Source organism: Psammomys obesus, unplaced genomic scaffold (genome assembly GCF_907164565.1).
Source record: "Psammomys obesus unplaced genomic scaffold, mPsaObe1.curated_primary_1811, whole genome shotgun sequence".
Classification (NCBI taxonomy): domain Eukaryota; kingdom Metazoa; phylum Chordata; class Mammalia; order Rodentia; family Muridae; genus Psammomys; species Psammomys obesus.
Genome location: NW_026585691.1, coordinates 8587042 through 8602781, shown reverse-complemented (window position 1 = coordinate 8602781; position 15740 = coordinate 8587042). Strand labels below are relative to the sequence as shown.

At 46.6% G+C, this 15740-nt stretch overlaps 1 protein-coding gene across 5 annotated transcripts in view; it reads left to right on the top strand.

The window, feature by feature from the left end:
* Cgnl1 (cingulin like 1) overlaps window positions 1–15740 on the top strand; it is a 148796-nt gene that overhangs the window by 64486 nt on the left and 68570 nt on the right. For all 5 annotated transcript variants that reach the window (XM_055598179.1, XM_055598154.1, XM_055598171.1 and 2 more), the window contains exon 8: window positions 4876–5088. In XM_055598179.1, the coding sequence (XP_055454154.1) occupies window positions 4876–5088 (213 nt within the window). The remainder of the gene's footprint in view (window positions 1–4875; window positions 5089–15740) is intronic.

Here is a 15740-nt window from a genome sequence, read left to right as displayed (position 1 = left end):
CTGAGTGTGTCTGAGAGTGATAGACAGGCTGGCAGGCGCGAGAGATAAAGATAGATAGATAGGTGGCTAGATAGATAGATAGATAGATAGATAGATAGGAGATAGAATTCACTGTGTGTATCTGAGACAAATCTAGAAGTTGCCAAGCAGCCTAGCTAGGTGGCTGCCAGGGATCCCCAGGGATGCTTGCCTCTGTTTCTCCAAGCTGGGATTAAACGCACCTGCCATCGGACTGACTTCATTTATTTCTTTATTTCTTTTTAAGCAAGTGTGTTCTGGGGACAGAACTGGGGTCCTGGTAGTAGCAAGGCAAGTACTTTTCTCACTGAGCTGGCTCCCCACGCTCAGATGTGTGATGTTGGAGGTGTGTCAGCCCCTCAGAGCTCCAGGCTTTCTCATTTATGCATGGATCTTTATCTCTTTAAACAGTGATTTGTTTGGACTTTTAGAAATGGTATTACTCTCAAACAATTAAGTGCCAAACATAATCAGCCTTTCTAGACCTTCCTTTATCTGCCCTTCGTCTACACTAGGGTTTTTTGTTTGATTGTTTTAGTTACATTTCTTTATTTTTTAAATTTATTATTGCAGCCAGGCATGGTCGATTATGCTTATAATTCCAGCACTCAGGGAGGCAGAGGCAGGCGGATCTCTGAGTTCAAGGCCAGCCTGGTCTACAAAGTGAGTCCAGGACAACCACGGCTAGACAGAGAAACCCTGTCTAGAAAAACAAAAACAAAAACAAGTTATTGCATTTATTTATTTATTTTGTGGGTGTGGGTATGGGCGTGCCCTGTCATTTCTCTGCTTTAGCACATGGGTGCTGATGCTCACACTAAGTGACCAGGCTTGAGAGCTAGCACCTTTCCATGCTGAGCTGCCTCACAGGCCCCACCATAGGTGTGAATGGGCGCTTCTTTGTTACACCTGGCCCATCTTGACTGCATGAAGGCTTGGAAAGCAGTGATCTAAGTAGCCACAGTCCTCTTGGTTTGTTTGGTTGTTTGTTTGTTTTGTTTTGACTGTAGTCTCCAGTCATTCTCATTCTTTCTACTGGATACTTCTTTATGTTTTGAGTTTTTTCTAGTTTCCTTTCTCTTCTTTATTTGATATAATTAAACCTTCATGTGTTAAAGGGACATTTCAGAAACTGTATGTGCCTGTTGAGTGATATAGCAAGGTATAATCTGATTGGATTTGTGCAGCAGGGCCCACTTAAGCGACAGCCCAGCCCCAGATAACACCCTGTCAGGGTAGAATGAACTGCGCAGATATGTTTTGCAGGAGATAAGGGTGGGAAGAGGAACTGCCCTATCTAAGAACAACTGAAAAATGTGTGAGAGTAAAAGCAGGAAGGGGTGGCTCTAAGGTTGCTGGCAGGAGGCGCCATCAAGTCCCAGAGAGGTCGCCAACGGCAACAGTGATGGGAGAGTTCTGCTCCTCTTCAAAAAGAGACAGGTAGGGACAGCCAGGAGGTCCCTTTACTGAGTGTTAGGATGAGGAACTCTTGGGTCTTTGGGAGCCGTCTCTATGCTTCATCAGAGCTCATCACTGCCTGCTGGTGAGGTTATGGTCAGGGTCGCCACAGCATGAGATGTGCTGCATTAAAGGGTCGAAGCCTTAGGTTGGTTGAGAACCACTGGCTTAGAGGAAAGGAGAGACTTCCCTTGTCAGCTCTTTTTAAGTGAAACTCATTGCTTTGTAGGTAACCTGAAAAAATAATTTAAGGTTGATGCCATGGCTCAGTGGATAAAGGTGCTTGCTGGGGAAGCCTGGCAACCTGAGTTCTTGGCATGAATGTGAAAATGAAAGGAGGGGATGACTCTGCAGATTGCCCTCTGATTTCTACACATAGGCTGTGGCGTGACCACAGCACGCCTCTGACACGTTGCTCACACACAAACACACACACACACACCCACCACACTCACACATTCATATACACACTCACACAATTAATTTTAAAAATTGATCAAACGGTTCTCCTTTCTCCACAGTGACACACCTCTTGAGTGGCAAGTAGGGGCCCAGTGGCATCTTCTCTGAATCCCCAGGAGCTCAGTAGAACGATTAGGGTGTGTTTGTAATCAGAGGCAGGGTGAAGGGAGAACTGACAGAACCCTGGCCTCTTGAGACTCCACCCGTACCAAGCAGGGTGACTTATTCACACCTAGAAGTAACAGTGCCGCTAATGCATTTGATCTCTGTCTTAAGCAGAGCTCTGTCTTTCCTAGACGCTCCTCTCTCTCTCTCACTAAGAATATACGATGAACACAGGCTGGGGCTGTAGCTTGGTTGGTGTGCACGAAGCTCCTGGCTTCTGCTCTCAGCCCTGCATGAAATGGTCATGGTGGCACGTGCCTTTAACCCCAGCACCCAGGAGACGGAGGCAGGAGGATCAGAAGTTCTTCTGATTCTGTTTTGGGAGTTTGAGGCCAGCCTGGAATACACGAAACTGCATCTGAAACAAACAAAACAAGCACAGAGAAAACTCAAAAGATGTAGATTGCAGGGTTAAAAGTGCAAACCGTTTCAGAGGAAGGACGGATGTGACTGTTCAGGAAGGAGATTGTGGGGAGACTTCTTAGAGGAGGCCCCCACATTGTGTCTGGGTCTTCTTAGAGTTTCTTAGGTGACACCTTAGAGCCTGCCTTTGTGAGCCTGCTTGACAGAGCGGTGCTTACAGCAAAGGGGCCAAGGAGCTAACCTGGACAGAGAAGGAGAAGGAGGCCCTAGATGTTCATCACTGATTCCACACCTGGGAAGGATGGAGTGAGAGAAGTCACAGTGGCTGAAACAGGTGGTGCCACTTACAGAGTCAAGGAAAGGAGGCAGAGAGGAAGGCTCATAGTGGTTCCTCCTAAACCTGAAATCGCACTTAATCTGAGGCTTGTGTGGAAGGCTCAAAGCTCACGGCAGGTCACTGGGGTGCTAGTGCAGGGAAAAGATGAGAAGCAATTCAAAAAACCAAACCAAACCAAACAAAAAACAAAACAAAACAAAACAAATCCTGGAAAAAGGTCAAGGAGCTTGTCAAAAAAAAGGAACAAATGTATAATTGCATTCTTAGGGATATCTTTGCTTTTGGGAGGGAGAAAAGCCACATGTGATCCTTGTGAGAAAGCGGCTGCAGGGAAGGAACGTACCGCCCTGTGATTTCAAGGGAGAGAGGTTTTTCAGGAGACAGCGGGAGGCCCCCAGAGGAGTCAAGGAAATGGTGCTAGGGAGATGAGGATGTGCGGTGGCAATTTTAATTGCCAATTTGACAAATGTAGAATGACCTGGCCGGGGATCTCAATGGAGGAATTGTCGCAGTAGGTTGTCCTGTGGGGGAGTACCTGGACTTCCGATTGAGGTGGGGGGATCCACCATGGATTTGGGCAGCACTGTTTCATGGAATCATTAGCTTTCTTCAAAGCTAACTGAGCGAGCAAGCACACTGGCAGCATGGGACTGTTCATTTCTCTCTGCTGTTGACTGTGGATGCGATATGACCAGCTACTTTGAGTTTGTGCCTGAGTTTCCCTCAGTGATGGACAATAACTGTGAACTGTGGGTCAGTGAGCCTTTCCCTCTTCTGAGTTGCTTTGGGCAGGGTGCTTTACCACAGCAACAGAAATGAAACCAGAATAGGAGGACACTCTGTGATCTTGTCTTGGTAGAAGAGCCACAAAAGCCACATAGCAGGTGATTAAGGTGAACAGAAACCACAGTTTTGAAGAAGTTTGGTGGCAAAGGTGACAGGTAACCAAAAGTTGAAGAAATGGGAAGGAATGTGGGGTAGCGGCAGCACTTTGGTGGGGGCTTTGAGTGGAGGAAAGTCCTGGTGCACAGTGAGGAGCGAAGGTGTGGGAGTCCTGGCGCCACGGCTTCCAGGACAAAGGGAGACCAAGCCTCTGGCAGGACCTGCTCATGGTCAGCAGGACACCTTTGGGCGTGGGGAACATGGTTTGAAGTGGAAACCTTGGTCCTTGTTTCCTGACTCTTTGTGAGCTCTTGACAGTGAAGGATGGAAAATGTGAGTGCAAGTCTCTACTCAGGTGAGAAAGATAGAAAAAGTTGCCCTGAGCACTAGGAGCAGGAACAGGGTCACATGCAGCACCCTGCAAGGTTGGTAGCAGACGAAGTGAGTAACCTCAGCTCTAGGGCGACAGTGCTGTATAAGGGCTGTAGCAGGGACACTGAGCCATGGCACAGATCTGAAATGAGCTGTAAAGAAACACGTCAGGCTGGGGTGGTCCCTGGGTAGACTGCTTGCTTAGCATGTACATAGCCTTGGGTTCAACCCCTAGAACCACATCTACAAGTTTCTGTGGTGCGTGACTGCAATCCAGCACTTGGAAGGCGGAAGCAGAAGGAGCAGAAAGTCAAGGTCATCTTTAGCTTCATAGCAAGTTTAAGGCCAGCCTAGCCTACATGAGAACCTGTCAATAAAAGGAAAAACAAAACAAGAAACAACACTCTCCCAAAGCAATGACAGTGAACACGGTCCCAGGAAATCTCAAAGAAACTAAAGACTCAGGGGCCGGGGAGATGGTCCAGAGGTTCAATTCCCAGCACCCACAACTGTCTATAACTCACAACTGTCTATAACTCCAGTTTCAGGAAATCTGACACCATATCACAGATATAATGCAGGCAAAACACAACGCACATAAAATAAAAAAGAAATTACTAAGAAACTGAGACACGAGCCTCAAGGTAATGATGGCTCTGAGAAAGGCAAACTGTCTCAAAATGGGTGTGGTATGGGAAGGAGAAAGTGGGTGGGACGGGTTAAGTGGCCATTCACCTGGTGGTCAGTCTGAAGGGGCAATGCTGGGCCACTGGCAAAGATGTCTGTTCTCCAGCTCTGCAATTTTCCTCCTTTTCTAGGAGCTCCTTCAGGCCAAACGGGACCTTCAGGATCTGTTCATTGCCAAAGACGAGCAGGAAGAGCTCTTGAGAAAGCGGGAGCGTGAACTGACCGCCTTGAAGGGCGCCTTGAAGGAGGAGGTTTCCAGCCATGACCAGGAGATGGAGAAGCTGAAGGAACAGTACGATGCAGAGCTGCAGGCCCTCAGGGAGAGTGTGGAGGAGGCAACCAAGGTGAGCCTACCACCCACAGAGGGGGTTGAGATGCAGCTAGATGCAGCTTTGCTAGCTCTCCCATGCCACTTCCCCCTGGCTCGGTCAGATCATGGCAATGAGTTTGTTGACAAGGGACAGCTTGATGGCTTAGCTTCTGTACATTTTGAGTCTGTCAGCTTGAACGTCAGTCAAGACTAAATGCTTTTTTGCAAAGGGTGAGATTTTAAAGCGTTGAGTAGACTTGGCTTTGTGGAGTCCCTCCTGGGGGCATCCTCAAGGCTCAGCTCCTGAGGTACCGTGTGACTGTGCTCATGCACAGAATTGCAGACAGGACCTGGATTTCTGGAACCCTTTATCTCACCCCAGCTGCTTCCTTTGGGCTTTGTTCAGTCTTCCGTTAGATAATTCGTGTTCTTTTCTCAGCAGAATTGAAAGAGGGCTAATTGGCCAAATTGCCTCAACTCTTCCATGATAAGTTTTCCCCTTAATTGAATTCTTGGCTCTTATAAATAGGTTGTAAATTGTGTGGAAGTCTTTTGGTGCAGGGCGCACGTTGGCTGTTGAAGGGAAAAATACTTTGAAATACCATGCCATCTTTAGGGAAGGAGAGTTACAGAGTGTACACTTTTTCAGTGCCTGAAACAAAGGGTAAAAGTGCTGGGGAGAGAACTCTTCATAGTCTGCAGTGATGACAGTGGCAGCTCCCCACCCCCAACCCTGCTTAGCCTTATGGTGGTTCACTGATTTTCAATGATGTCATGATAATTGATAATGACAAGAAGTGAAAGATAAGTTTGCTTGTTATTACAACAGGGAAGTCTGGGAAACTGACTATTTGGGGTTATTATAACTTTGAGATACTTAAAAAGGCCCCTTGTTGGTTTGGCCCCTGACCTTTAGATTTGATTTAATTTGAGGGGGGCTGGACAGAACTGACTTAGTTGTCCCTGAGCTGAGGGGAAGTCTCTGGGTTTTGCATCTTTGCATCTGGACAGTGGCCCTGTGTCCTTGCAGTTGTCCTCAAAGGCTGCCGGCTCAAGGGATTTGCCTTTGAGCACACCATGTTTTTTTATCACTTTTAGAGCTCACATCAAGCACAGGTTTAATGTGGAATATGCTGGGAGACTCATTCGGGGGTATTAGGGAGCACTGCTTGGGCTTGTATTTGTAGTCGTTTGACTAGATGATGAATCTAGTACAGTGTGTAGAATGGAGGCTGCTATTTAGTTGGAAACTTCTAGGGCTGCTGGCACAGATGTGTAAGTGGGGAAGGAAAACATGACAGGCAGAAGAATATGTCTTTGTTGTATAGAGTTGAGGATAGCCAGTAGAGACCCAGGCTATTGATTGTGTTGTGACTTTTCTGCTTACAGATTTTTTTTTTTTTCACTAATTCACAAATAACTGGGGATGGAGAGAAGGCTCAGTGTTTGGAGCACTTGTTGCTGAGTTTGATTCCCAGCACCCACATGGTGGCTCACAGTCATCCATAACTCCATTTTCATGGAATCCACTGTCCCCTTCTGACCTCCATAGGGATCAGGCATGGACTTGGTACACATACATACATGAAGACATTTATACACATAAAATAAAATAAATCTTTAGAAAAGATAGACTCATGGAAGTCTATGTAATAAAGAAAGGGTAAGTTAGTTGAGACTTATCATCTCTGCAAGAGAATACAGGAAGCTGAGCCAAAAGAGCTCCCCTCCCCCTTATGTGGGCTAGACTGCCCAAGACCGTATTCTACGTATTCTACGTCGTCACCTGTATCTCTCCCCAGAAAACAATGATTTCCAATTGGTCTTTGCTAAAATATTTTCCTGGCACTCCATTGTCCCTGGCTTAAATTCAAGGTTGTTTATGACTGAAGGTGACAGAAGTCCTTTCTCTTGAAGGACTCTCCTCTCTCTCTGTTGTTTTTCCCTTGTTTGCCTATAAGGAATGGGCTGCCTGCCACTTCCCGGCCTTCCCCAGTATCCTCTCACCTCCGGGTTTCTACTGTACCCTGGGTTCCCGTCATACCCTGCGGTAATGCACGCTCTCGCCTGCCTCCTCTTTCAGGTTGGCTGCTTAAGTACAAGGGCTGTTTTTAGCCAGACCCTTTCTTTGTGTTGAGATGAGGAGCAGCAAACTCAAGTGCTTCTGAAGCCAAATAGGAAGCACCAATGGGTGGAGCTATGAGTGCCGGGAGGGTGGTAGCAGGGGTTGATGTGGAGAGGGGTAAAATGCAGAGTGTGCCCTTTAGCTCTAGTGGCCGGCTGCTCCTCTGAGCCAGCCAAGCTGGTCCACACCGTTAGATTGTTGAGATTTTTATTTTCTTTTCAGAATTTTATACACGAGGGTATGGTATGGACATAAATTCTACTCCTTTCTCCAACTTGTCCTATGTTCCCCTGACCATCCTCTCTTGAATTCACAATCTCTTGCTCTGTAATTATTATTGTTACACACATCCACACACAACATACTGAGTCCGATTGGTGTTACCCTATGCACATGTGTTCAGGGCTGACCACTTAGAACTGGAAAATCTGTTAGGAGACTGTCCCTGGAGACAATGGATTCTCTCTGCTCAGTGGTTATTAACTGTCCATAGCTGTTCATCCAGGAATGGGACCTTGTTTTCACATTGTATTGACTAGTGTGGGTTTATGTAGGTAACCTTGCTGTGAACACAGATGCAGAGTCCCTGGCATGAGAAAGCACCATCTCACAGCAGTCACCCTTGCCCCCGAGCCGGAGGAGTTGAGGTGTTGTACAGATGTGCCAGTTGGAGCTGGGACACAGTCATTTATTCTCTGCCTTTTGACCAGTTACGGATTCCTGTTGTAGCCTCCATTGCTGGAAAACAAAACCAAACCTTATTTGCTAAGCCATAGGAGCTGTGCTCATCCATGGGTAGAAAGATAGGTGTTTCTAATACCACGGGAGACTGTGTGAGTTTAGGAAATGGCCAGGAGTAGGTTCTCCTGTTTCGACTTTTTAAGGGTGAGTTGGCTTTCTGCATGTTGATGTGAGCCTCCAGACTTTTAAGTGTTGCTAAAACAAACAACTCCTCAAATAACAAACATAGCCCACATTCAGGGCAGGGGTCTGTAGTTCTAGTCCGTGAGCTCAGCACATTGCCCTGAGGTCACAGCTGTAGTGTCGTCAGCGTCAGACAGCAGAGGACACACTCCCTCCCAGATTGGGCCATGTCCTTGCCACTGATTTCCCTAGGTTTTCTCCCGTGGCTCACAGTGAAGGAGATTTGTGGAGGGTTCCACTGCTGTGAGAATTCTTGTGCAGTTTCTGAAAGAGTATTCTGAGTGGGTTTGCATTTTTTGGTAACTTTGTTTCTAAAAGTGTCTGCTGAACAAACATGACACAATCTTTTTTTGTTGTTGCTTTTTGTTTTTGGTGTTTTCAAGACAAGGTTTCTCGCTTTGTAGACCAGGCTGTCCTTGAACTCACAGAAACGGGTCTGCCTCTGCCCCTCTGAGTGCTGAGATTACAGGTGTGTGCCCCTGCAGCCAGCTGACACAATCTTTTATCACATCTATTTGTGTGTGGGAAGGGGCGTTGACGCCTGCCGTGGCAAGTGTATGGCCAGAGAACAACTTCTGGGAGATAGTTCTCCCCGTCTTCCATAACTAGGAATAGAACTTAGGTCCTCAGGCTTGGCAGCAAGCACTAGTTCACTAGTATTCGGCCTTTCATCTGTCCCACAGTAAGGCCTCATCCTAGCTAGTGACTGACTAAAAAGCGACATTTCCATAGGAAGTAAAAGGCATGACAGTGCTTGTTTCTCTGGAAGGTCTTAGGCAAGAGCCCAACCTCCTCTTGCCAGTTTTTCTGACTTTTGCCACTGCCTCAAGCCAAACCCTCTAAAAAGCTGTTTATCACTGCCAAGTACCAGGCACCGTATCTGGCCTGAGCCCGGGCACTGAATGTCTTAAATTACTGGAACACTTGGTGAAACTGGAGAATTACATTAAGAACCTTTTACTGGCGTTCCAAACAGATCCTGGGTAAAAAAAAAAATTTTTTTTCATAGATAGAAATAGCCATGTGGCTCAGCAGACAGGAATTCACCATGCCTTGGCTGTGTGGGGTTTCCTGGCTCAGCAGGGTGACCAGAGCCCTCTGCAGAACTATGATGGGTCCGGCTGTTGTGCAGCCTGTCCCCTGGCCCTTCTGTTGGAGAAGGGTCTGCATAGGTGGTTAGCAGGTAGTTTCTGTGAGTCTTCTAAAGAGCTACCCAGGACTTGTCTCCTTGTTTTCCTATACATTTCTCTGATAGTTCCTTTTTAGCCTTTTCCCATTTTTAAAAAGGAAATGTCCTCTTTCTACTTTGATTTGATGGGATGGCTGGATTCAGGGGATGGTGGCTGTGTGTGTGTGTGTGTGTGTGTGTATCATTGCCATTCTGGGAATACAATGAAGACTGTCCAACATCACAGTGGTGATGATGGTGTTGGCTTCTCTTTCTCATCTCTAACCTTCCCTCCTCTATCAAGAGTGCAGAAGGGAAATAGTTTCTTAAGCTTTCTTAGAGCACAGGGTCGGCTCAAATCCAGCTTCCTCAAGAGAGGCAAAAGAGATGGCTCAGTGAGCGAAGCACTTGTGTAAGAATGAAGACCTGTTTGCTCTCCAGAACCATGGAAAAATATTGGGAATTGTTGTGTGTGCTTGGAATCTCAGTGCAGGGGGAGGTGGGAAGAGACAGATGTCTGGGTCTCCTAGGCCGGGAAGGCTACCTACATGGTGGGTTCGAGACCAGTGAGAGGTCCTCCCTCAAAAGACAGAGTAGCTGGCTCCTGGCAAATGACGTCTGAGTTGACCTCTGGCTTCCTGTGCCTGCACACAGATGCGTGCTCCCACACCCTGAAGAGCACACACATAAACAGGTCCTGCGTTGCCTCTTGGTCTTCACAGCTTGCAGGAAGCTGGCACTGTGGGCTTTATCTTTCCTGCCATCTTAGGGAATGCTCTCGTTTTCCACTTGGCATGCCCATGGGGTTAAATATTGTGGGTTAAAGGGATGGAAACCCTAAGGGAAACAGCTGACCCCGACTATCCCGAAGTGGCATTGGACTGTTTGAGGATTCCATTTCTGTAGAGAGATCATTCTTTACAGAAACAAATCTCAGCTGCCGGCATTATCATGTTGCTAGTTCAGCTTGACTAACTCAGCATCTAAGTGCTTTAGGTCTTTTGAGGATGGTAAAAAGACATTTTTATTTCTGTGTCAGAAAATACGATTTTTTTTTTATCATCAGAGTCTGAGTGCCTAACATATAGCAGAATGCAAATGAACGGATGAGGGAGAAGAGGGAAGGTTCAAGTTGAGTGAGACTATCTTTGGCATTCCAGTTAGTTTTGTTTGTATTATATTTTAAATAGGGAATTTGATCTTTATGTTGACTTTTTTAAGGCTTTTTTTTTTATTTTATGTACATGAGTGTTTTGCCTACATGTTTGTATGTGTGCCGTGTGCGTGTTTATGTGCCTGTAGAGGTCAGAAGAGGGCATCAGAGCTCCTGGATGTTATGGATTTATGTTACGGAGTTATGGATGGTTGTGAGCTGCCATGTGAGTATTAGGAATCCAGGTTGGGTCCTCTGCAAGAACAACAAATGCTCTCAACCTCTGAGCCATGTCTTTAGCCCCTGTTTGTGTTATTTTCAAACACAAGGTGTACATACTGGTTTACTGAGCATTTGCCAAGGGCCGACAGTGGTTCTCCGTTCTGCGATGGCTGCAAAGATAAAACCCAGCAGAATCTGTTCCACTAGGAAGACTGGAATTGAAACAAGTAACGCTCGGGTCAACTAAGGGTGAGGTGGGGACAGTGCTACAGGAGACGCATGCCCTGTGTGCTAGGGAGTGGGGATGGTGCCAGTTGGGAAGGTTTCACAACAGGATGATGTCCAGCTTGGACTCTGAGTGGTGTTCAGACACAGGGCTGTGGAGGCTGAGGATGTGCTTGTTCTGAGTAGAGGATCGGCAACATTCGTGGAAAGGGAGGTGTGTATCTGGGCCAGGACTCAGGAAGCTGTGGTGGTTCCAGGTTAAGAGTGATTTAAGAGGTAGCAGCCATTCCAATGCAAAGAGTGGGTTTGGATCTGTCAGAAGCACAGCATGCCTGAAATCCCCAAAACTATTTAAATGAGGCCTCCATATTCACAGTATTAAGAAGTGCTTCAGATCGTGGTCAAGTGTGTGATAGCGCTGATATTAATTACTCACACCTAGTACTTACACTCATTACTTTGCGTGCTTGGGAGAACAGTTTAAAAGGGTAAAGATTTACTGTGGCTTGCAGTTCCAGAGGGCTTGCTTGGCTCATGCATTCTGGGCTCCATGTGCTTGGGTGGAACATTGCACCTGTGGAATGGATGAGTGACAGGCGAGCTTCTTCACATCATGGCAGACAGGAGGAGGAAGAGACAGGGAGGAGGCAGATGTGAGATACCTCCAAGGACCTGCTCCCAGGGACTGACTTCCTCTGGCTAGGCCCACATCCTGGAGTTTCTTGACCTCCCGATAGTGCCACCAGCTAATGAAGCCAGCAGCTAATGACCTAGGCTTTCATAAGCAAACCTGCAGGGGACAGCTCGTAGTGCATCCATGGCAGAGGTGTAATCATGATTCTGTGTCCTAGTTTCTATAGCTGTGATAAAGCCCTGTTCAGAAGCAACTTGGGGAGGAAAGGATTTACTTGGCTTTTATGCCCTGACCACTGCCTGCTATTGAGAGAAGGCAGGGCGAGAACCCAAGGTAGAAACTAGTCCCTAAGAGGGCTCTTTCCGAGTGGCCAGTCAGCCAAGGGCCACATGGGGAATCTAGTGCTAATCTTGGGATCAGTGGACTTGCTTCCCTGCAGACATGACTATGATTCAGTATAACAGTTTCCTTCCTTCCTTCTCTAAGAGAGCCAGGATAGCCAGGGGGAGCCATGGAAACTAATTTCCTTAGCATTTTAACTTCAAAAATATCAGTTTGTGTTGAATGACAGTTCTTGAGCAGTGGATTAACTTCAGAGTTTCTAAACAGGTGCCTGGAAACGTAAAATGTCTCTTTACAGATGCAGGAGTGCCTAGAATAGCAGCTCTCAACCTGTGGGTCTCGACCTTTGGGATCAAAGGACTCTTTTACAGGGGTCGCCTAGGACCATCAGAAAACAGAGATATTTACATTATGATTCATAACAGTAGCAAAATTACAGTTATGAAGTAGCAGTGAAATAATTTTGTGGTTGGGGTCAGCACAACAATTAGGAGCTGTATTAAAGGGTCGCAGCATCAGGGAGGTTGAGAGCCAGTGGCCTAGAGAGAAACAGGAGTGGCCCTTAGCCAAAGCAGGGGCCAAGATTCCTGTCCAGAAACATCTTTCATAATCCTGTGTGGTAGCGCACGCTTTAATCCCAGCACTGAAGAGGCAGAGGCCTTTTTTGAGTCCTAGACCAGCCTGCTCTACATAGTGAACTGTAGAACAGCCAGGGTTACATAGTGAGAACTTGTCTGAACAAATTTTTAAAAAAATACCTTTTATTCTCTAGGGTTCTCTCTTTCTCTCTGGATCTTTTAATGATTATACTGGTTTCCTACCTCCTGGATTGATTTAAAAGTACATAAATAAGGCACCTATGTGGTATCAAAGGCCTTGTTCTGTGGCTCTGATCTTGGGTACATTGTGCCCCCAAGTTCATGCCCTTCACAAGAAAACTCCAGACCCTGCTCATTGGCATGTCTCAGTAAACAGTGTGCCTATGAGTCACTCCCGGGTATTGACTGAGCTGCCTCGGTCATGTGCTGTGCATTGTAGAAGACAGTGTAAGGAGGTTCCAGATGTGGGTATCTTGTGTGGGGGTGTGTGGCATGCATATGTGGGTATAGCATATGTGCATGTGGGGGGGTATATGTGCGTGTGTGGGTACTGCTGTGATTGTCAGTGCAGGATCATGTGGAAGTCAGAGGTCAAAACCAAGTGTCTTTCTCAGCTGCTTTAACCCATTTCTTTAACGAGACAGTCTCCCTGAACCCAGGGGCCACCATTTTCTCTAGTAGTTGGCCAGTGAGTCCCCAGCAGCTTCCTGTTCCTACTACCTCCCAGTGCCAAGGTCATAGGGATGCATGGCCATGCCAAGCTTCTGTGTGGGTGCTGGGGGTCAAACCCAGATCCTCATGTTGTACAGCAAACACTTCCTCTGCTGAGCCATCTGCTGGCCTCATGTCCTTTTCTGAGACAATGACTCATCTGTCATCAAATGTCTGGGTGTGTTTCATGTGCCAGCATGGTGCTGGTTCCCAGGACTAAGGCAGCCAAGCCATAGTCTTGAGCTTGAGGATCTTTTGTGGTCTTGTGGGAAGAAAGATGTACAGATAAAAATGACCTCGACCTTTTAGGTGCTGCTGCTTTGGTATTAACTGGTTAGGAGAGCAAGACAGAAGGACTGCTGTTGATAGCAGGGTTCCAGAAACAGAGGATTCACTCTGTGATTTGACACCCTAAATGCCTTCATTGGCTCATATCTTAGAAGGTAGAAATAAACACAAATTGCCTTCTCTTCAAGAGTTTTTGGACATGAGCATGCTGTGAGTCTGTGGAGTCATGGCGGAAGTTGACACAAAGTTTAAATCATCATTAGTCACACAATGGAGAAAGAATATTGGCCAGGAAAATGAGTTAGAATAAATGAGCACATAAAAAAAAATTAAAGACCTGGGAGTGCAGCTCAGTTGGTGGAGGGTTTGCCTAGCACACTACCCGGGGGTCAGTCTGCAGTCCTGCATGAAGCCAGTACAAGGATACATTCCAGTCCTTTGGAGGTGGAGACAGAAGATTGTGGGCTCAAGGTCATCCGTGGCTTTGTGGTGAGTTAAGGCCAGATTGGGCTAAGTGAGAACTTGTCTCAAAAAAACGACAACAAAAATTCAAACCTCAAGATTGTATGAGGTGGGCCCTCATAGAACGAGGTATTTCCAAAGATGGCCTGAAGCTTTCCTGGATGACAGGAAAGGGGCTGTCCTCTAGGTCTGCTGTGGAGACTTTGGGGATTTGCTGCTGTTGTGTGGAGAGGATGCTGGCTGTTTGTACAGAAAGGATAGCTGATGAAGAGTTTCCTCAAGAGGGCTGGTGCTGATGGAGGTGGGATATCTGATAGCATCTAGTGACTGAACTGAAACATCATAGATGTGGCTCAAGGTGGCTGGTATTTTACAGCAGTTCCAATGGGGTCCTGGGAACAGGGCGTTCAGAACAGACAGCCTTCAGCTGACCCAGAAAACCACAACAAATTAATATGCAGTGTGAAGAGAAAGTGTCAAGACTTAATCAGATGGAGAAGGAGATACAAAATCTGAGCTGGCCCCAGAAGAACAGAGCAGCCTGGGCTCAAAAACACACACTCCATCCCTCATTTTACCCTTACACTTGCTGAGTGGGGAGTGTTTGACTATCTCTCCTCCGTGATGGGGAGGGTCCAGGAGATCAGGATTGAACATCACAGCTGGTTTGATGTTAAAAAGTTCACGTCATTTCTAACCATGTGGAATGGATCTGTTCAATTAATAATCCACTCATAATCATTAATTTGTTCTAGGCACTGTGCTGGGTTATAGGGATTAAAGTGAACAAAGGGACAAGATAGTCATTGCTTATAAAATCATACATGTAAACATGTAATTCCATTGTAGCAAGTGCTTTGCAGTTGATGGAGGAAAGGAGGGAAACAGGATAGGGGTCTAAAGGACAGAACAGGAGTTAAATAGATTAAAATTAGAAATTACAGAGTCCCATCAAAGGAAATAGCATGTGCAAAGTGCTGGCCTGAGGAGGGAGTGTGGGCTGTTTGGATGTTTAGTGATGTCAGTGAGGCTGGGCTAGGGGCAATGGAACGTCTGGGGTGAGATGGAGCAGGAGCAGATCATTTAGGTTCTGGGGTACCTTTTACTCCTTCATTATAGTTAGTGGGAAACATTAAAGACCATTAAATATGGGAGATGGGAGAGAATGCTAGAGGAGAGGAGAGAGAGAGAGAGAGAACTGAGGAGGAGATGTAGGGAAAGGAGAAAAGAATGAGAGAGAAATGGGAGATGAGAGAACTGAGGAGGAGATGAGGGAGAGAGAAGAGAGAGTAGGTAGAAAAAAGAAGAAAGGGAGAGTAAAAGGAAGGGAATAAGAAGAGGAAAAGGAGGGAGGGGAGAGAGAGAGACAGAGACTAACAGAGATGGATACAGAGAAGCTGAGACTCTTAGATGGATTAGGGTTTATTCCTTTGTCTTTCCAAGTGACAGTCTGTTTGTGCTACCACCCCATGCAGAGGCCGGCTTCTCTGAGTCTCTCCAGCTCTGTTTTTCAGCAAGATTATTGCCCATTTTCTCTCTGCTGGTTCCAGGAGAGGAAGGGAAGGGAAGAGAACCAGGGAGGGTTCCATTCTGCCCGGGACTTTTCTAATAGTCATGCTGACATTGTAAAGGATATGAGCAGGTAAGAGCTGGTAGGGTTCAAGCATGAAGGGACAGCTTTGGTAAGTAGGTGATGAAGGCTCATGGAGGTGAGTTCTTGTTTACTTATTGTCTGTTAAGTCTGTCATAATGGATCTTTGTAGAAGTCTGATCCTCCAGCTTCCATCTCTAGAGCAGCTGGAATTACAGATCTGTTTGTTTCCACTACTCCAT